Source organism: Scardinius erythrophthalmus (genome assembly GCF_964197995.2).
Source record: "Scardinius erythrophthalmus genome assembly, chromosome: 2".
NCBI classification, from domain to species: domain Eukaryota; kingdom Metazoa; phylum Chordata; class Actinopteri; order Cypriniformes; family Leuciscidae; genus Scardinius; species Scardinius erythrophthalmus.
In genome coordinates this window covers 643061-665189 of record NC_138222.1, presented here as the reverse complement: position 1 = coordinate 665189, position 22129 = coordinate 643061, and the positions used below count along the sequence as shown (strand labels likewise).

The 22129-nt window shown below is 39.9% G+C and overlaps 4 protein-coding genes across 4 annotated transcripts; all 4 read right to left on the bottom strand.

Annotated features, from left to right (window-relative positions):
* Positions 1–9111: 9111 nt before the first annotated feature.
* On the bottom strand, positions 9112–9879 carry LOC308680033 (histone H2B-like). Its single transcript, XM_081347918.1, has one exon. It carries the CDS (start codon positions 9848–9850, stop codon positions 9476–9478), a length of 375 nt encoding a protein of 124 aa, XP_081204044.1. The 5' UTR covers positions 9851–9879; the 3' UTR covers positions 9112–9475.
* Positions 9880–17748: 7869 nt separating this feature from the next.
* LOC308679964 (histone H3.2) lies at positions 17749–18182 on the bottom strand (the record flags this gene model as incomplete). Its single annotated transcript, XM_081347840.1, has 1 exon — positions 17749–18182. Exon 1 carries the CDS (start codon positions 18157–18159, stop codon positions 17749–17751), a length of 411 nt encoding a protein of 136 aa, XP_081203966.1. The 5' UTR covers positions 18160–18182.
* Positions 18183–20415: 2233 nt separating this feature from the next.
* LOC308679996 (histone H2A) lies at positions 20416–20802 on the bottom strand (the record flags this gene model as incomplete). The annotated part of the gene is made up of 1 exon (XM_081347870.1): positions 20416–20802. One exon carries the CDS (start codon positions 20800–20802, stop codon positions 20416–20418), a length of 387 nt encoding a protein of 128 aa, XP_081203996.1.
* Positions 20803–21499: 697 nt separating this feature from the next.
* Positions 21500–22129, bottom strand: LOC308679902 (histone H1-like; the record flags this gene model as incomplete). The annotated part of the gene is made up of 1 exon (XM_081347762.1): positions 21500–22129. The coding sequence occupies one exon, from the start codon at positions 22127–22129 to the stop codon at positions 21500–21502; it is 630 nt and encodes a 209-aa protein (XP_081203888.1).

Sequence of the window (22129 nt, the reverse complement as noted above, 5' to 3'; positions counted from 1 at the left end):
TTTTTAGTGTAGAGAAAAAAATCTTTTTTCCAGTGTTTGCTGGCATCTAGAGGAAACACCCATAAGTGTCTGCATGTTGCTAGACCCCACAGGGCCTGAGTTACACACTTTCAAAAATGAATTTAAAATCAAAAAATCAAAAAGCGCCTATATTTTTTTGGCTTTATTACAGCTCAGACAACAGATACTTAAATGTTTATCACTTTTAGCACTGTTTTATGAATCTGCAAAGGGTTTCCTGTAAAATGACACCAAAATTGTCTATTTTGGAAAAAATATGTGGAAATGGGAGGCTTTTCAATTTCGGTAGGAAAATCCAGGCGGAAATCCCCAAAAATGGTCGAGGAGTGTAAGAGGTTATATTAGTAATTTATGTTAAGGTTTATAGTCATTGACAGCCTTTATATCTGTTGTATGTGTAACTTATATGTTATTCTCATTGTGGTTACGTTTCGGGACATGTTTAGCACTGCTTGTTTAAGTGACTAGAGATAGTTATTCAGTTAACTAAATTGTGTTTATGTAAGTAATATTGATGTTTATTTCCTTTCATTTAGAACCACACCTACACTGTAAGTTTATGAGAAATAGTGCCTGTGCATCTGTATTTTAGAAGTACATTTATTAAAACCATTCAACGACTATCCCTGCCTTCCGTGTCCTGACTAGACACCCATATTGTTGACAAATTTCCTTAACCAGTAGATCTCCATTACACCTGCTGTAGATGATGGTAATGACTAGGGATGGGTATCGTTAAGGTTTTAACGGTATTACTACTCTTACCGATACTCCTTATCGATCCGGTACTTTAACGGTATTCTTATCGGTTCTTTTTGTTATATTAAAAAAAGGGAAAAAAATATTTAGAACATAATTAATATTGCTTTATATTTTGAAATGTAAAATAAATATCTATAGCAAAAGAAAAAGCAATGCTTTAACAAAACAAATAAAACATCTATGTTATGCAGAAGGGTGCAGGCTTTTGTGTTTTATATATTAAGACATAGGACACCAAAAACAAAGTACAAACACATGGTCAAACAAAAAAGTATACAATAAAACAAATATACAAATTATATACCCAGTGCTTTAATTTCAGTAATGTCTGATATTACTGTTCAAGAGTAATATAGGCTAAAAAGACATCAGTCAGATTTAAAATAACACTGCATAGTTTATCATAGATTAAAGCTTATGAAAGCCAAAATTATTTATTCAAGAGCTGCGACTGATTTTCTCTTTGCCTTTTGTTGTTTGATTCACATTAATGGAGCAATCGTCAGCAGGTTTATTAGACTGCTGCCTCTTTAAGACCAAATGCAGATCTAATCATTATTACGCCTCATATTTTCTCCCAACTATTTACGCCCATTTAAGACATAAACTGTGTTTAAGTGAATAAACTGTTTAAGTGAATCTCCAAGACGGCCATTTTGACATATTTTTGTGTATATTTGATCGTTTAGATCCGCACAAAGCCCAAAATATACGTTGCTTAAACAATTGTCTCGTTGCAGTGTGTTTCGGAGCGCGCGCCGCATTTGGAACAGCGTCTATTGCTCAATTTTGGTACTTTTAATAGCCTTTTATTATCAAACGCGTCCTGCAGTTTAGCAACAGTATAGACCACATTTTACAACAATCACCGATCGTGCAGATTCTGACGTTACGTTTGGGTTTTAGGGAGAAATGACAGCGCACCGCTGTGAGAGGAAGTTGCGCTAAACAGAATGAATGCGGCTTTAGTTTTTAATGGTTATACCTCAAAAATCTTTTTTATAATCATTGGAAGCCACAATCTAAATCTAAAATAAAATTAGTTTAATATCAAAGATCTAAAGTGTAGCCTAACCGTTTGAATGTTTAGTTCTGTCCTCATCGTCACTCATTAAGCAGGGCTGTTGTGATGTGCGCGCCGTCGCTCCGCGTTAAAGATCTCTCTCTCTCTCTCTCTCTCTCTCTCTCTTTCTCTCTCTTTCTCTCTCTCTCTCTCTCTCTCTCTCTCTCTAGCAAAAATGCATCACAGTCAAATGGTTAAATATTATTATTATATAGAAGTGGCTGTCGAGATTAAATTTGCAAGATAATAATTTCTTAATAGCAATAGCACTTTCTTAATTTCTCCAGTACCGACAGCAGAACCGATAACGTTCGAGCTTATCGATCCAGCGGTATTTCAAAATTCAGCACCGGGGCCCGTTTAATACCGGGTTTCGGTACCCATCCCTAGTAATGACGCAGTGTGAGAGTTCAAATACCTATTAATAGATTGAAACAAAGTTTTTGGTGAGTTTGAGTGCTGCAATATAATTTTTGAAAAGAAGGCTGATTTAGCCTCCTTCACAGCCTTCTGATATCCCTTGCGTGAATCTACTAAAATCTGCTGCGAGATCGTAAGTTTGTCCTTTTTCCAGGCCCGTTCTGCTCGCCTACACTGCTGTCTAAGTGTACGTGTATGATCATTCAACCAGGGCTGTAAATTGACTTTACTAGACCTAAGCTTGTATGGGGCAACAGAATCTAAAATTCCAGAACACACCGAATTAAAAGCAGAAAGTAATTCTTCAGGGCCAGCCTCAGTAGATGCAGACTCCAGCCAGGATACTTCAAAAATTGAGTTAAAAGAATCACCAAACGCCTGTGGTGTAGACTGAGTAATTATTCGTGAGCATAAACCAGAAGGCTGATGCTCCGCCCGTACAAATTGCATATTTAAATTAAATGTGACAGGCATATGATCTGAAAGGCAGGCATCCATTACAACAACATCACAAACAGCTACACCTAAGGAGAACACAAGGTCCAGTGTATGTCCTTTCTCATGAGTGGGCCCAAGTACATGTTGTTTAAAATTAAACGAGTCCATTAGGTCTGAAAAAACCTTTACCAAAGGCTTCCCAGGGCAGCATATGTGAATATTAAAATCCCCAACAAGTAATTTTGTGATTTCAACCGAACGAATAGAGAGTAACCGCAACGCAACGGATTGAAGCGCGCGTCGAGTGAAGACAGACTCATACATCGTATGAGTAGGCTATGAATCCAAGTATTTAAATCAGAATAGATTTTATTGCCATGATTGAAAGGTTTCACAGACTAGGAATTTTCTTCGGTGTAGCCTACTTGTGCAACATGAAACAAACTTTTGCTAATGATAAATAATAAGCAATAAACTATGGAAATAGGCATAGGAGTAATTTGCGGATGGGACATGTTCCCACCACTTTTTAAAACATCTCGCGACACGAATGTACCAATTCTATAAATAAATAAAACATCTCCAGTTAACTGGCAGAGCATTCATTTTGTTCGTTTTTTAAATAAGAGACTAGCGCGGAAAGGTTTTTTTATTTTTATTTTTTATCAAGTGATCAAAGTGCTCGTTGCCGCTGCGATCAGTGGCGCAGATACGGTGTTTTCTCGTGTGGCTCGCGCACACACCGCACTGTCTTCACTCGCGCGCTTCAATCCGTTGCCTTGCGGTTACTCTCTATTCGTTCTGTTGAAATCACAAAACATAATGCAAACGTTTGCGTGTCCCTGCTTGATATACAACCACTGATGAACATAATCGTTTTGATGAGAGAAAAAAACTATACGAGAAAAAAAAACCTGTACGAGGGCGGATTCGAACTCAGACCCTCTGACACGGCTGGCGAGAGGGTCGACCAATTAAACCAATTAATTAATAAACGACCAATTAAACCCCATGTAACCTACTATTTAAATCGATTGCTGGACATCGTAATGTTTTTGGCGTCCATCTTCATTGAATTTTGAAATCAGATAGAGCCGGCCAGAGCACTGCATAATAATAGCCATGCCGGCTTATTCAGTATGGAAATACACACCGACAATGACACGCGCCTACTGCGTGCTAGAATCTCAGAAAAACAAGCCAATTTCAACCTCAAAATGTACGCTTTTAAATATACCAATACTGCCATCTCAAACATGGAGAGGCTTCTTCGTGATCTCAACTAACAGATTCTGCAAAAAAACGAAAATCACCAATTTTGTGGTGAAAGTTGTCGAAAGTTGTGCTGCCGACTTGTGTGCCTGGTTTCCGTGACAGGTCACAAATGCGACCACATAAAATTTTAACTCGCACAATAGGCTTGTTTGAGATGAGCTAAATCTGCGCAGAACCGATCACCGGTGATCAGTGCGTGATGCATGCCGGTTAGAAATGTGTCCGAGTGCGGTCCGCCTTGCTCTGATGTCGTGCTGACGTATGTCAAAAATCTCTCGCGAGCGCAAGGCACACCTGTCGGATTCTGCAGTCGAGCGCAGTTGCTCTCCACCGACTGCGCTGATCAAAAGCAGGATGGGAAACGACTTGCTGACGACACAGCTTAATGTTCATTGGTTTAAACAACTGTGATGTATTGTTCTCTTTTAAAATGTTTGATTTTAAAACTCTAATATCATGTTTTATGTGTATATGTTGTGTGAATATTCCCAAACTATCTGACAGTGCGATCTCTTTGGGTTAATTTAACTTTTATAAAAAAATAAAATAAATACAAACACATATGTCTGTATTAAAGAAAAAATGATTGATAAACATGTATTTGGAATGGAATTAAATAAGTAGCCTACTTTGGGTGTCTTGTTCATTTTATTTATTTTCATATAAAAGCAACAGAAATTGAATTACATCCAGTTTATTAGCAACACTGTGCACGAGCGTGAATCCCGCGATATCACTCTTTGATCTCGCAGGTGTCAGATCCACTGCGAGAAGAGAGATCTGTCCGGCTTGCCTGCACTTTTCTCACTCCTCCTCTCACTGCAGCGCCTACTCTCGCATATATTTCAGGCGAGGCAAGGCGCATTTCAAACAAGCCTATTCTCAAAAAATGGTCGCAGTCTGGAAACCTGACCATTCACAAGAAATTAATTTATAAGTTGCCAAAACCTTGAAAACGACTCATACATCATACAACTACAAATACATACTTATAGAGAGGCTTTAAAAGCTGCTAGATCTGCTTATTTTTCAACCCTATTAGAAGAAAATAAACATAATCCTAGGTATTTATTTGAAACGGTGGCTTTACTAACGAAAAATAAAGCTTCAAGCCCAGAAGTTTCCAAGCAACACAGCAGTAATGACTTTATGAACTTCTTCACTTATAAGATTGATAATATCAGGGAGAAGATTATAACTATGCAACCGTCCACTACAGTATCACATCAGGCAGTGCATTGTAGTCTCCCTGAGGAAAAATTAGATTCATTCGTTACTATAGGAGAGGAAGAATTTACTAAACTCATTAAATCATCTAAATCTACAACATGCATGTTAGACCCTATACCGACTAAGCTACTGAAAGAAATACTTCCAGAGGTCATAGATCCTCTTCTTAAAGGGTTAGTTCAGGATTTTAGACATGAATCTCTATAGCTTCCCCATAAGCAGTGTGGTGCATTGACCATGACTTACCCCCGACAGCGTCCTGTGAGCCGAGCTCCGGTCCAGTTTTGGTCAAGATGAAATTAGTCCGGCAAGTTTGCTGGGGTCAGGGCAATAAAGCTTTTTTCTTCTCAAATCAATATGTGTTCAAAAGAGTGATATATTTGCAGCACAAAACCGCTGTCTATGGAGAGGTCAGACCTCGTAATGGCTTGGCACTATTTTCTTCCCCGTCATATCACTGCGCGCTGCCGCTATCTACAGCCAGCTGGGAGCCGCGCACGCACGTGTCACTTTGTTTACAGCACGTAAAGAGAACGATAACATGTACGTCTGACTACAGCAGCGACGATGACAACATTGACTTCGACACACAGCCAAAAGGATATCTTTTGGGATATCAAAAGGATAGCTTCTTTATCTTGGCCAGTTTGGAGTTCACATTGAAGCCCAGAGCAATGAGCCAAAGTCGCCTCAGAGCAACATCTGCCACAAGAAATCTTTGAAATGTGTGAGGAGAAAGCGCCACATCTTTGTTTGTACAGTCCGGATAGTCACAAGTCCGCACCATTTTCTACAAAGCTTGTACAAACTGATCGCTCTTGGTGAGTAGCTATGTTAGCTCGTTCGTGTAGCTGTTCTGAGCACGTAAACACTGCTGTAAACACTGACGAACTGAAAAAGTGGTGTGTGCGCCTGCGCAGCTCGCAACTGGCTGTAGATAGCGGCAGAGCGCAGTGTTATGACAGGGGAGAAAATAGTGCCAAGCCATTACGAGGTCTGACCTCTCCATAGACAACGTTTTAGTGACGCAAATATATCACTCTTTTGAACACATATTGATTTGAGAAGAAAAAAGCTTTATTGCCGTGACCCCAGCAAACTTGCCGGACTAATTTCATCTTGACCAAAACTGGACCGGAGCTCGGCTCACAGGACGCTGTCGAGGGTAAGTCATGGTCAATGCACCACACTGCTTATGGGGAAGCTATAGAGATTCATGTCTAAAATCCTGAACTAACCCTTTAATATCATTAATTCGTCTTTGTCTCTAGGATACGTACCAAAAAACTTTAAGCTGGCTTTGATTAAACCGCTTGTTAAAAAAACGCAACTTGATCCTACAGAATTAGTCAATTACAGGCCGATCTCGAATCTACCTTTTCTGTCAAAGATATTAGAAAAAGCGGTGTCTTCACAACTGTGTTCCTTTCTTGGAGGATTTCCAGTCCGGATTTAGACCGTACCATAGTACCGAAACAGCTCTCGTTAGAGTCACAAATGATTTGCTCTTATCATCCGATCGTGGTTGTATCTCGCTATTAGTGTTACTCGATCTTAGTGCTGCATTTGACACCATCGACCGGCAACATTCTTTTAAATAGATTAGAACATTATGTTGGCATTACGGGAAATGCACAAGCATGGTTTAAATCATACTTATCTGACCGTTATCAGTTTGTAGCAGTAAATGAAGAGATGTCTCATCGATCACAAGTTCAGTATGGCGTACCACAAGGCTCAGTACTAGGACCGCTGCTGTTCACTCTGTACATGCTACCCTTAGGAGATATCATTAGGAAACATGGCATTAGCTTTCACTGTTATGCTGATGATACTCAGCTCTATATTTCTTCAAAACCTAACGAAACTTATCAATTCACAAAATTAACGGAATGCATAGCGGATATAAAAAATTGGATGACTTGTAATTTCCTACTACTAAATTCTGAAAAAACAGAGTTTCTAATTATTGGACAAAAAACTTCCTCACGTAATAATCTAGAATACTGTCTAACACTCGATGGCTGCTCTGTTAAGTCTTCGTCGTCGGTTAGGAATCTGGGTGTGCTCTTTGATACCAATCTTTCATTTGAAAGTCACGTGTCTAGTATCTGTAAAACTGCATTTTTCCATCTTAAAATATATCTAAATTACGCCATATGCTCTCATTGACAAATGCGGAACAATTAGTTCATGCGTTCATGACCTCAAGGCTAGATTATTGTAATGCTCTACTGGGTGGTTGCCCTGCACGCTTAATAAACAAACTACAGCTAGTTCAACACGCAGCAGCTCGAGTTCTTACCAGAACCAGGAAGTATGACCATATTAGCCCGGTTCTGTCAAAACTGCACTGGCTCCCTATTAAACAACGCATAAATTTTAAAATATTGCTGATCACTTACAAAGCACTAAATGGTTTAGCTCCGCAGTGCTTGAGCGAGCTCTTAACGCATTATAGTCCGTCACGTCTATTACGATCTCAAAACTCCGGCCAGTTGATTATACCTAGAATATCAAAATCCACTGCTGGCGGTAGATCCTTTTCCTATTTAGCACCAAAACTCTGGAACAGTCTTCCTACCATTGTCCGGGAAGCAGACACACGTAACATCTAAACGTATGAAAGTATCGTTTCAAAGACGGGAGGACAGCACCTCTAACCACACTGCTGTGTGCCGCATGTACAGCATCTGCTGAATTTAACACTTTTCTAAGTTTCCACACGTTTCCTAAAGACAAGGAAATACAGAAGAGGTGGGTAGTTAATATAAGACGAGACCATTTTACAGTTACAAACCAGACAAGAGTGTGTAGCCGACATTTCCAAAAGTACAGACCTGATCCACAAACGTCTGAAGAGTGGAACTGTCCCGTTGCTTTTTCATTGGAACAACTTCAGTCTCCATTCTTCCTAACGGATGCACATCCCACTCCCAGCCACACAGAGGAGCTGTTAACCAGCACACATGGCTCTGAATCACGTAATGTCATCTGAAACACACAAACAAAAAGTGTAAAAAATAAATAGTCATCAAGTATATCAGCTACTCAACAAAGTTGAAGCCATGTGTCTATGCTTGGAACAGGGTAAAGACATTTTCAAGGAAGAACATGAGCAGTTTGAAGGGAAGCCGAGTAAGGGAAATAGCCAACATTCTGAAACTATGAAACTACATTTCATATCATTATTCTTCAGATTTTAAAATAAACTCCGTGTGTGTTATAGACTAACTAGAAGGCCTGCACACTCTGCTACCCTGTATCTGCAACTGCGGTAAAGTTAACGTCATATTCATATTCAGATTTTTGCCCTCACTAACTTTCTTATGGTGTATTCAAAATGGTTCATATGAGTAAATTATTATTATAAACAAGTATGACTATCAACTGCAACTCTAGTTTTCTCTTGTAGATGTTTTATTTTAAAAAATGCATTTTTTTTTAAGCTCGTTGTCAATATTAACTCTTTAGCATCCACAGTTGGAAAGCTATTGTCTGAATGTGCGATTATGAAACCAACTTTGCCGCAGTGTATCTCCATTACCACTGTTTCAGCTATAATTTTCAGTGATAATGCAGTGCTATTCATCTGTCGTTGATAGAACTGCATTACATTTTTTATTCTTATTAATTTTGTATAATAATCATCCATACTAGCTAAGATAACAGCTGTGGTTATCCAAACTGAACAGTGGTAACGTTAGAATAGTAAAAACTGAACATGTCCAACAGAACTTTGAACGTCACTTTTAAGCTACTAGTCAATAATCACCTTTAGGCCCAAACGCTCCCATCTACAGAAATTAACCTTAAATCACATGCTTTATAAAAGCATATACATAAACTTGATTCCCATTATTAGATTTCTCATTATGTAGCAAGTAACTGTTATTACACAAGGAGCTCAAGTTAAATGCTTTAACAGAACAGTACAAGAAAAGTACATTTAAAAGCTAAAATTGAGATTTCATATTTAACTTATCCAAAACTGAAAAATTAAAACTCAAAGCCATATATCGTTACCATGATGATCTTTATCAAATAGAACACGGGAATGGATTACACATATAGCTTTGGATGAGATATGGATCTAACTGCAGTCATAAAATGGTTTAGAAAAAAAATAAATAAATACTACAAATCAAAAACAAATTTAGTTTTGAAGGTGATATTTGCAGCAGATTCTATAACCATCATTAGCCCTTTTCCCGGATAAAGTGTGTGGCTCTTAAAAGAGCCTTTGTGTGCTCCTCCTCCTGGGCTCTACTTGGAGCTGGTGTACTTGGTGACGGCCTTGGTGCCCTCAGACACGGCGTGCTTGGCCAGCTCTCCGGGCAGCAGCAGACGCACGGCGGTCTGGATCTCTCTCGACGTGATGGTGGAGCGCTTGTTGTAGTGAGCGAGACGAGACGCCTCACCGGCGATGCGCTCGAAGATGTCGTTGACGAAAGAGTTCATGATGCCCATCGCCTTGGAGGAGATGCCGGTGTCAGGGTGAACCTGCTTCAGCACTTTGTAGACGTAGATGGCGTAGCTCTCCTTCCTGGACTTCCTGCGCTTCTTCCCGCCCTTCCCGGCGCTCTTGGTGACGGCCTTCTTGGAGCCCTTCTTAGGCGCGGACTTGGCTGGTTCAGGCATGACGAGGAATGATCTCAGAGCTGACGAGTCAGTGTGAACTCAGGAGCGACTCTGAGGCTTTTATCAGCGGCACTATGCTAATTTACAAGGAGACGCGGGACCTCTGATTGCCTGTTTTCATTGGCCGAACCCATAAACTCGCGTTTCATTGGACAACACAAAGCATCTCGAGCGGATCGAGAGCCAATCACAGGCAGTTAAATGATAACCCCGCCTACCATCCCATGTTTGAACCAGAGCCGTTAATTACAATGTTTTTCAACGGCTCTGGTTTGAGCGACACAGTTCCCCGTTTCATTTCCTGCTCTTTTTATTTATTGATTTTAGTAATATTTTGATAAAATAAGTGGTTCTAGACACATATTGTCCACTATTGTTTAATTAAAAGAGAAAAAAGCATTACATAACTAAATCTGGTACCACATCTGGCTTACTTGCCTTTGTTCATTTTGTAAAACATTTTAGCATCTGTAAATTGATAAACATGCAATTCACATTATATATTAAATCTCATCTGTTGTTCAGTAGAGAATATGTGCTAATAGTATCAATATACAATACAGCCAATCTTCATACGATAGTTTATTAGATAATTCTTGACACAGAATAGTCTTTTATAAATCACTGCATAATTGACACTGCTGAATCATGGACTCTTTCAGTGCGGGAGTGTGTGGCTCTTAAAAGAGCCGTGGGTTCGTCGGGTTCTCCGGTCGCAGGCGTTTATCCCCCGAAGCCGTACAAGGTGCGTCCCTGCCGCTTCAGCGCGTACACAACATCCATGGCGGTGACGGTCTTCCTCTTGGCGTGCTCGGTGTAGGTGACGGGTCCGTGTACGTTTTGATAGTTTGTTTTCCAATTTGAAATGAAATAAGCAGAAACGAGAAAACGGCCCCTTTATTCGTTTTTTCGTTTTTTCAAAAAAAAAAGAAAAAAAAAGATTTCGGCTTGATTTTTCGTTTTTCAGTTCACAGGCAAAAAAACTAATAAATGACTTCAAAATTCGTTTTCCACATGTGGGCGGCCTGACACGCCCCTTCCGCCGATTGATCAAGCAAATCTGAGCATGTGACGTCATCAGTTGTCGCTCAAGTCAGGGTCTGTTCAACAAAATAATAGTCCTTTACTATGGCTACAGATTCTTAAACTGTAGGCTACAGGGCAGGTCCGGGCTTTCTTCTGTGCAACTTTACGCGTTTCACAAAAATCTTTACATCAGAAATATTAATTATTAGTCTGCCACCAGCCTGTTTTATTTAGCTGTGTGTGGTGAAGTTGCGCTTGACAGCGCCGAGCGGGAGAGGCTCACTGACCAATGTTCAGATCAGCAGTCAGAACTTTTCTTTTAGACGCTCCGTTTTGCCACGGGATGGTGATTGCAAATACTGTAATGCCAATCGGCTGAGGGTGGGTACCGATGATGATGGTGAAATACATTTTTACTGAAACTGTAATCATTTCCGCGACCCGTGAGAATGAGACAGATGATTGACAGGACGATAGCGGAGGAAATTAAAGGCGCAAGATAACTTCTGTTAACAAAAACATAAATAAAAAAGTGTTTAAATATAAGTGACTTTGTCTTTGTTTTATTGTTTTTGTTGTTTTTAATCAAATAATTGTGAACCACAAACTGAGCCTTCGTTTTAAAGGGCAATTTCCAAATATATTTATTTGTTATAATATTTTATAATACAGCATAAATAAAAACAAGCACACGTAATATGTATGCCTATAGGCTAAACACCACAGTTTTTTGGTTTTGTTTGTGTGAACTTTTATCCCCAACCATATTTCTTCATGGGCTCCACGCCAGGGGTCACGCTCAGCACCCCTACTTCCCATGGTACTCTAACTGTAATTAACAGTATGCTGACCCAGTTTATATGTAAAATCTTTGGTAATCTATATGTAATATCTAAAAACACTTTACAGTGTGATGGAAATAAACTTTTCTTAAAGCGTCTTGTATATCACCACAGATTTATTGACACCCTTTATCTGTGTTGTATACTGTATACTGTAATAGACAATTGTCCTGCAGAATGAGCTGAAAACGTGCTGTCAATTTCCACCAAGAAGAGTTCCAAAATGCTTTGAAAATCTTAATTGATCCTGTTTGAGTTCATGCTTAATAGTTTGCCTTACTGTTCTCTGAATTAACACAAAGTAGTTATTAGTAAAAATGGGGGAAACTGGATCAAGTTCCTGTGGAATCAATGAATGTTCTTGATGGCATGCATTGTTTCTCGTTTTTATTGTTTGATTATACAGCCAGGACTGAACTTTCATTTGGGTTCCACCAGTAAATCTATATCCACCAGTATATATATATATATATATATATATATATAAAAAAAATGTCATGGTATAATTAATCTGCTTATTGTGAGCCTAAATGAGTAAATTGTCAAGTCAAGTCAAGTCAAGTGTATTTGTATAGCGCTTTTCACAATACAGATTGTATCAAAGCAGCTTCACAGTTAACAAGGTTTGTTTCTAATGGAATTCATTGATTGATAAAATTAAAATTAAATATCCCCAAAATATCCCCAACTGAGCAAGCCAAAGGCAACAGTGGCAAGGAACCGAAAAACTCCATCAGGTGACCTAATGGAGAAAAAAAAAACCTTGGGAGAACCCGGGCTCAGTCGGGGGCCAGTTCTCCTCTGGCGTTTATGAACTAGAGGTCGGATTTAACTGTAGGATTAAAAGTATTATATGAATGCCTGGCTGAAGAGATGCGTCTTTAATCTAGTTTTAAACTGGGAGAGTGAGTCTGAGCAACGAACAGTATCCGGAAGACTATTCCAGAGTTTTGGAGCTAAATGTGAAAATGCTCTCCCTCCTTTGGTGGATCTGGATATCCTAGGTATGACCAAAAGCCTCCAATTTAGTGATCTTAAAGAGCGCGATGGATTATAGGGCGATAGAAGATCCGTTAAATAGACTGGAGCTAAGCCGTTTAGGGCTTTATAAGTCAGTAGCAATACAATACGGGACTTTATAGGTATATGTAGTGATATTAAAATCTGTGTTATATGATCATATTTTCTTGATCTAGCAAGAACTAGCGGCTGCATTTTGGACTAACTGTAGCTTGTTTATTGAGGATGCAGGACAACCAGCTAATAAACCATTACAGTAATCTAGTCTCGAGGTCATGAACGCATGAACTAACTTTTCTGCATCAGAAACTGAGTGATCTGATGGGGATAAAATTGGTATTTAATCATTATCAGGCTGACTTGCCACCAACTACTGGTGCTTTTTTATATTTTGAAAGTAGTGTTTCATGTTGTCACTTCACATTTAATAGCCTCTTAGAATGAAATCGCTATGCAAATTCACAGTGCCTCCTTTGAGTTGCATTTGACAGTGTGTAATGTAAATCTAAATGCAGGTTCTGTGTAATGTGTGTAATGTAGTGTAATGTAATGTAAATCTAAAGATGCTGCTTCTGTGCCACCTATACTGCAAAGCTGGGTGTTTGTTCATACAGAGTTAATCAGACAGCCTAAAGCCTCTTACGTTGTTAATTTAAATTTCAAAAAACAATTCGACATTTGCTTGCAATGTTTTTCTTACAAAAAACCTCATCATTCTGCAGGACAATTGTCTATTACAGTATACAACACAGATAGAAGGGTGTCAATAAATCTGTGGTGATATACTGTACAAGACACTTTTAAGAAAAGTTTATTTCCATCACACTGTAAAGTGTTTTTAGATATTACACATAGATTACATATAGCCTACCAAAGATTTTACATATAAACTGGGTCAGCATACTGTTAATTATAGGCTACAGATAGTACCATGGGGTGCTGAGCGTGACCCCTGGCGTGGAGCCCATGAAGAAATATGGTTGGGGACAGGGCCGTGCACAGACTTTTTGAGGGGCATGTGCTGAAACTAAAACAAGGGCACACCCCTCCCATTTTCAATAACACAAAATAATAGTCTCAAAAGCTTTAGATTTATTCACGATTAATAACAATCATCATAATAATAATATAGATAAACATGGTTTTAAGGGCTTCTTTAAACCTAACAGCAACCTTCAGTGGGCCAGGTATGTTGGTCTCTTGAAGGTCTGAAAATGAAAAAAAAAAAAAAAAAAAAAAAATAGTCAAGTCAAGTCAAGTTTATTTATATAGCGCTTTTCACAACACAGGTTGTATCAAAGCAGCTTCACAGTAATAAATTAGAACAATACATCAATGTTTGTTTCTAGTGGAACGTCTACGTTCGGTAATGCTGATTAATAGTATCGTTGATTAATTAAATTAAATATCCCCAACTGAGCAAGCCAAAGGATCTGAAGGATCACGTAACACTGAAGAGTACTGAACTGGAGTAATGATGCTGAAAATGCAGCTTTGATCACAGAAATAAATTACATTTTAAAATATATTCAAATAGAAAACAGTTATTTTAAATTGTAAAAATATTTCACAATATTACTGTTTTTGCTGTATTTTGGATCAAATAAATGAAGCCTTGGAATGAATTAAATCATGAATTACATTCTGCATGATAAAATATGAAGATTTCAGTGATCTTCTGTAAAAAAAAATGTAAGTCACTACTACAATATTACTGTAGTAAAACCATGCGAGGACGAGCGGAGAGTATAGAATACTATAGATTAAAAAATTAGCTAGATAATACGTGCATATTAACAGCCTTGAATTAACCATAACATGATTAGTCTAAATGTTAATAAATTAGGTGTATATCAGCAATCATAAATCAAAGAAGAAATGTCTTACTTCTTATAAATATATGTTACCTAGGTGACGAGGATCACTCGTCGCTTTGTGTAAGTTCCAGTACGAAACAGCGCGGGGGCGCACCTGTTATTTTTCCGATGGTAAAAACAAATTATATGTTGTTGTATTACTTATCAGTATCTAGTTTTTTACAAGCGAATGTGTGAAAATGTGCATTTTTTGTCCGTCATTAAAACGGCGCCGGCGGCATCACATTACATTTTCATCAACAGGTTATAACCAACTAGTTTGTTGTACCATATGGGCGCTCAGTTTTTCCTTCTGTAAAATACATTTGGCCAAAATCGCATTTTATAAAAGATGAAAGGCTACTGTATGCACAGGCTATTTAAGTGTCTATGTATTGGCTATGATTAGATGGCAAATGCTAGCCATACCTCTCAGTCTCAGGCGACGTCCCACATGTCTCAGTGAGTCAGACATCAAATAAATAAAATATTAGCCTTTATAGACAGTGTTTAGTAGTAGGCATATACATATTACATGTGCTTGTTTTTATTTATGCTGTATTATAAAATACCCATATTATAACAAATAAAATATATTTGGAAATTGCCCTTTAAAACGAAGGCTCAGTTTGTGGTTCACAATTATTTGACTAAAAACAACAAGAACAACAAAACAAAGACAAAGTCACTTATATTAAAACAGTTTTTTATTTATGTTTTTGTTAACAGAAGTTATCTTGCGCCTTTAATTTCCTCCGCTATCGTCCTGTCAATCATCTGTCTCATTCTCACGGGTCGCGGAAATGATTACAGTTTCAGTAAAAATGTATTTCACCATCATCATCGGTACCCACCCTCAGCCGATTGGCATTACAGTATTTGCAATCACCATCCCGTGGCAAAACGGAGCGTCTAAAAGAAAAGTTCTGACTGCTGATCTGAACATTGGTCAGTGAGCCTCTCCCGCTCGGCGCTGTCAAGCGCAACTTCACCACACACAGCTAAATAAAACAGGCTGGTGGCAGACTAATAATTAATATTTCTGATGTAAAGATTTTTGTGAAACGCGTAAAGTTGCACAGAAGAAAGCCCGGACCTGCCCTGTAGCCTACAGTTTAAGAATCTGTAGCCATAGTAAAGGACTATTATTTTGTTGAACAGACCCTGACCTGAGCGACAACTGATGACGTCACATGCTCATATTTGCTTGACCAATCGGCGGAAGGGGGCGTGTCAGGCCGCCCACATGTGGAAAACGAATTTTGAAGTCATTTATTCGTTTTTTGCATGGGAACTAAAAAACGAAAAATCAAGCCGAAATCTCGTTTTTTCGTTTTTTTTGAAAAAACGAATAAAGGGGCCGTTTTCTCGTTTCTGCTTATTTCATTTCAAATTGGAAAACAAACTATCAAAACGTACACGGACCGTGACGGCATCGCGGATCACGTTCTCCAGGAACACCTTCAGCACACCGCGGGTCTCCTCGTAGATCAGCCCGGAGATGCGCTTGACGCCGCCGCGGCGCGCCAGACGCCGAATGGCGGGTTTGGTGATTCCCTGGATGTTATCGCGCAGAACTTTACGGTGACGCTTCGCGCCTCCTTTACCGAGCCCTTTCCCGCCTTTGCCTCTTCCGGACATGATGACAAGATCGTTACACTGATCAAGTGAATACAAAGAATGAATAGTGAATGTTGAAGGGAGGCATTTTTTACTTGCTTACAGGACCTGACAGAAACCAGCGTCGCGTCACATGGCGTGCCCCGCCCCCAAAATATAGAGCGCGAAACATTTAACCGCCACCCCGATCAGGAGTCTTTCTCTTGTTTTATATTAAATATTTATACATGTTCAGATAATATGATTTACAGTAGTACTGGCTGATAATTATCAGTGCTGTTCCTCAAGTTTAGCAAAGTAAACAAAGGGGAAACAAGATATCAAATTACAATATTGTTTGTACAATTGCGAATAGTGGTATCTGTGATATTTTTCTATTTGTGTGTGTGTGTGTGTGTGTGTGTGTGTGTGTGTGTGTGTGTGATGGGTAGGGTTAGTGTAAGGAGACAGAATATACAGTTTGTACAGTATAAAACCATGATGTATATGGAGAGTCCCCACAAAGATAGTAAAATCTCGTGCGCGTTTCGCTCTGGGTGTCAGAAGGCTCGAACCCCAGATCTTATTTAACGAGTCATTGTTGGCTCAGTCTGGTTGATGGGTTTGTAAGGGGAGTGCTGTACTTTGAAAGTTTATCAATATATTACATTTAAATAACCAACATTTATTTTTCAGCACTTAGGCTATTATTTTTTGTTGTTGTTGTGTCTTTTTGTTTTTGTAAAATCTTTGCACTTTTTGGTGATTTTAGGTAATTTGGTGTTGGTATTTGGGTTTAGGGTGGGATTAGGGAAGAGGGGATTGGGTATTGGTGTTTGGTGAAGGGTTTGTGTTTAGAGCTATGGCAACAGCCAAAAAAACAAAAAACAAACAAACAAAGGAAGTACCATGTGAAAGAGTGTTCTCTAAGGCTGGGTACTGTCTAAGAAGAGAAATAGACTCAGCCCCAACACTGTGAAACAACTTTTATTTCTTAAAAAAAATATTTAAAAACTTCACTTTTCTGTCATCCCTACAGTTACATAAGCACTATCAGTAACAAGTGTCATAAGCACATTTAATAACAGATGATCCTATCAGACAATATCCTAGAGACAGAGAGTAGGCCTACATTAAATCTTATTGATTTATATAAGCTTATATTTTATTTTACTCTCACACTTTAATGGTAAAGTTAATTTATTTAATGAACAAATCAAACACAAACATGTAAGGCTTTTATTTGTACACATAACATTGAAGCTATGGAGTGTGTTGTGGTTGCTTCATCTGCCAGAGCTTCTAACACAGGCTTCTGGCTGCTTTATTTTAAATAAGCGCTGTTCTCGACACTCTCAAAGCTTTGAATCTTTTCCCGGAACAGTCAGGGGAAAGCCTCAATGATTCATGAGGCTTCATTTCCCCATCCCCAGAAGAACCTATCGCTTTATATTCAGCGTTATAAGTGGAAACTGTCTCGTTTATAGTCAGTGATGTGGCTCTTAAAAGAGCCGTTGGGATGTGGCGCGCGTGCACAGCGGCAGCGGCGGCGGGTTTAAGCGCGCTCTCCGCGGATGCGGCGCGCCAGCTGGATGTCCTTGGGCATGATGGTGACTCTCTTGGCGTGGATGGCGCACAGGTTGGTGTCCTCGAACAGACCCACCAGATAAGCCTCGCTGGCCTCCTGCAGGGCCATGACAGCGGAGCTCTGGAAGCGCAGGTCCGTCTTGAAGTCCTGGGCGATTTCTCTCACCAGCCGCTGGAAAGGCAGTTTGCGGATCAGCAGCTCGGTGGACTTCTGATAGCGGCGGATCTCCCGCAGAGCCACGGTCCCGGGCCGGTACCGATGGGGCTTCTTGACGCCGCCGGTGGCGGGCGCGCTCTTCCGCGCTGCTTTAGTCGCGAGCTGCTTCCTCGGGGCTTTGCCGCCGGTGGATTTACGAGCGGTCTGCTTGGTTCTGGCCATCGCTGGAGTTTCTTCTCTCTCGGTCCTGCTTGCGCTGGAGTAATGCTTTCTGTCACACGCCTCCTGCTTTTATAGCATTGGACCGTCACGAGCTCACAGTGTCGCGATGACGCAGAGGCTTGTGATTGGCTAGTGTGTGACGCGCTTATGACTGCTAGCCAATGACTGCGCGTTTCCTCTTTTCAACCAAGCGGAAGGTTTCCCGCTCAAGACGCTTTGTTCTGTTTACTACTTAATTAATCAGTGTAACACAGACATCCATAGGCTTTATTATTATTTTGATTTGTTCTGAAATGCTCGCCTTAATTCTCAGTGGTTGGAGATCTCGGATCAGAACAGAATCACATTACACTGTATAAAAGCTCTGCAGCCAGATATTAACACACACTTGTCATCCGGATAGTTCTAAAGGACAAAAGACCCACAGAAACATTGATCAATTTCTGTTACACTAGACATCCTCTGAAGCCAATGTATAGTTTTTCATTTGGGATAATTTATTAATATCCAATACATGATCAGAGCTTGGTAGACATATAACTTACCTATTTTAACCCTCTATGGCATGGTGTTGCCTCAATGCAATATAGTCTATTTTAGTTATTTTTAATTGGCCCATTCATTGGCCAACCCTATCTTAGGGGAGAACTCAAATACTAATCAATAAAAGTGCAAAAAAGTGGTCACATGACCCACAGGGGTCCATTCTGTGTCTTGTTTCAGCACATGTGCAGAGGTCACATGACTCCATATTTTCAATATTTTCACTAGTTTGCTTCCAGTTAATTACCCACAAAAAATATGACTGACCTTCACTGGTTAGTAGAAAAGTATTTTCAAGATCTTAACATTATATATCATCGCATGTTTTATAGGAAATAACAAAAAACTGTGCGTTACCTCAAGGCAACACTGTATTGCATGAGTCCATACTGGGTTGGAAAACAAATATATTATATTTGTAAGGAAAAGAGTTAGAATTATCTAAATATATTTGCATTTTTGCATGATTTTGTAATGCACTTATAAGAATAGTCATTCACATACTATATCTGCACGAGGATGGTTGACATAAGCATGAAAAATGTTTTTTTTTTTTTTATTCAAATATTAGGCATAAAAAAATGAAATGGAATATGTTCTCCCTAAGTTACTAACTTCACCATAAATCTTTTTATCTTTACAATCTTAAGATTTTTTTGGTGCAAATTCATTAGATTTTGTATAATTTTTTCTAAATCAAGACATCTCTCCTCAGCCTTTCCAGATATTTTAGATTATGTTAAACCCCCTTATAAATCTATCAAAATGCTGACACGTTTCTCGTGTTCAAATGACTTTGTCACAATTCTGAATGTCACACTACATGATGAACCGCAACACACCACAATGTCAATGCAAAAAGGTGTATTTTATATGCATTCAACATTCAATGACTTCAATTCAGTTAACATTAATAAGAATAAAAATCATAAAACATACTAACATTGTTTTAAAACTTTTTAAAAATGTTATTAAAAAAACTCACGGCAAGAACCTAAAAACATGAATTTTAAAATTAGAAGAGAGTGTGTGTTGTAACAACAACTATAATTGTTAAACAGTAAAAAAATAACATCAATCTACAATTAGACAAATGATATTTAACAAATACCCATTTGTATTAGTATATGACATCATGGACAGGTAGATTTGCATGTCATGTCATCCAACCAAATATTATGATCTGCACATTTTCTATAGCACCTAAAAAAGGTGTAAAAGAACTACAGTTGATGATGAGGATGAAGAACAATATGATAACTTGATGGTTTGTTAATAATTGTGTTCCTCTATGGTACCAGTCATCATTGCCTGAGAGCAACAGCTGGATATGAAATGCTACTTTTATTAAACATGTATTACATTAAAAACTGGATAAACATGTCTGGTTAAAGAAATTGAGGTTTCCAATAAATGTTTTTCTAAGTGAAAATGTCAAATGTTTCAATTTATCTGTTGTGGCAGAATACAACACACTTAAGTTAAATGAATTAATGAAAATGTTTAGATTGATTAATCCATGTCCAATTTTATACAGGAAAAACATGTTTTCTCATTGAGATCATATTGCTTACCATAGATGTACATTTAAAAACTTTTTTTATCCATAACCAAACGACTATACGACATTAGAAGTTATTAAGAAAAGCGCTCTCTGTCAGGTAAAGTGAGTGGCTCTGAAAAGAGCCTTTGGTGGTCGGCGAGCCCGAGCGCTTATTTGGCCTTGGCGGGCTTCTCGGTCTTCTTGGGCAGCAGCACGGCCTGGATGTTGGGCAACACGCCGCCCTGAGCGATGGTCACTCCGCCCAGAAGCTTGTTCAGCTCCTCGTCGTTGCGCACCGCCAGCTGCAGGTGCCGGGGGATGATGCGGGTCTTCTTGTTGTCCCGAGCGGCGTTTCCAGCCAACTCCAGGATCTCCGCGGTCAGATACTCGAGCACAGCCGCCAGATACACAGGAGCCCCGGCGCCGACGCGCTCGGCGTAGTTGCCTTTGCGGAGGAGCCTGTGGACACGGCCGACGGGGAACTGCAGCCCTGCCCTGGACGAGCGAGTCTTGGCCTTGGCTCGAGCTTTGCCGCCGGTTTTGCCTCTGCCGCTCATTCTAACAGTCAGTTTCTACAATCCTCACAGTGGAAGAGAAGAGAATGAAGAGCAGCGGCTCCACACCCTGTGTTTATACGAGAGAGCCAGTCGCCCATTGGCTAAGAGTCTGATAGCATTTCAACCAATCACTGAACTCCCCTACAAAGCCCCACCCCCTTTCTGGCGGGAATAGTTGAAAATAGATGAAACCATAGAAATATATTATATTTGAGGTATAATATTCAAATAGGTACAAAAATGGATATTATAAAAGTGCTTCACTGTATATTCTGCGCAGATTGACCTGATACTGTACAGTATTGAGTTCCTGTGTAATCCTGGAGTTTTACCACTGCTTATTGTTTCTATTGTCACAATTCTGAGACAAGTGTGTGTGTGTGTGTGTGTGTGTGTGTATTTATATTTTGTACTGTTATACATCTTATTTGAACTGTGATCACTGTCTGAACCCTCATTAGATTTTTGGCCTTTTTATTATTTGTATAAAAATGGTTTAAGAGTTCTCCAATACTAGGTGACTTATCTTAGTGTTTTACATTGTTCAGATCAAATGAATCCCGGTAGTCTAAAGTCACATATGGGCTATTTGCTTTCAAAATAAACAAATTATTAAAATACAGGAGTTTTGCTCTTTTCTCAGAGTTAGTGGGTGGCTCTTAAAAGAGCCTTTGATGTGATGAAGCACAGGAGGGGTTTATCTCTTCTTGGGAGGTCCTCTTTTGGGCTTGGCGGCTGGAGGCTTTGCCGCCTTCGGTTTCGCCGCCTTGGCCTTCTTCGGGCTCTTGGCGGCTTTCTTCGCGGCCGCGGGCTTCTTCGCCTTCTTGGGGCTCTTCGTCGCCTTCTTAGCGGGCTTGGCGGCGGGTTTCTTGGCCTTCTTGGGCGATTTCTTCGCGGCTGCGGGCTTCTTTGCTGCGGCGCTCTTGGGCTTCTTGGCGGCGGCGGCGGGTTTCTTGGCCGCGGGCTTCTTCGCTTTAGGAGCCGCTTTCTTGGCCGCGGGCTTCTTCTTGCTCTCGGCTTGCTGCTTGTTGAGCTTGAAGGAGCCCGAGGCGCCGGTTCCCTTGACCTGCACCAGAGTCCCTTTAGTCACCAGGCTCTTGATGGCGATCTTGACGCGGGAGTTGTTCTTCTCCACGTCATAGCCGCTGGCCGCGAGCGCCTTCTTCAGCGCGGCGAGAGACACGCCGCTCCTCTCCTTGGACGCGGACACCGCTTTGACGATCAGCTCGCCGACGCCGGGTCCTGCTTTCTTGGCTTTCGCAGCGGACTTCTTCTTGGGCGCTTTGGCCGGGGCGGCAGCGGCCGGGGCGGGGGCGGTTTCTGCCAT

Coding starts and splice junctions, on each gene's coding strand:
- LOC308680033 (XM_081347918.1), bottom strand. CDS start 9,850: ATGCCTGAACCAGCCAAGTCCGCGCCTAAGAAGGGCTCCAAGAAGGCC.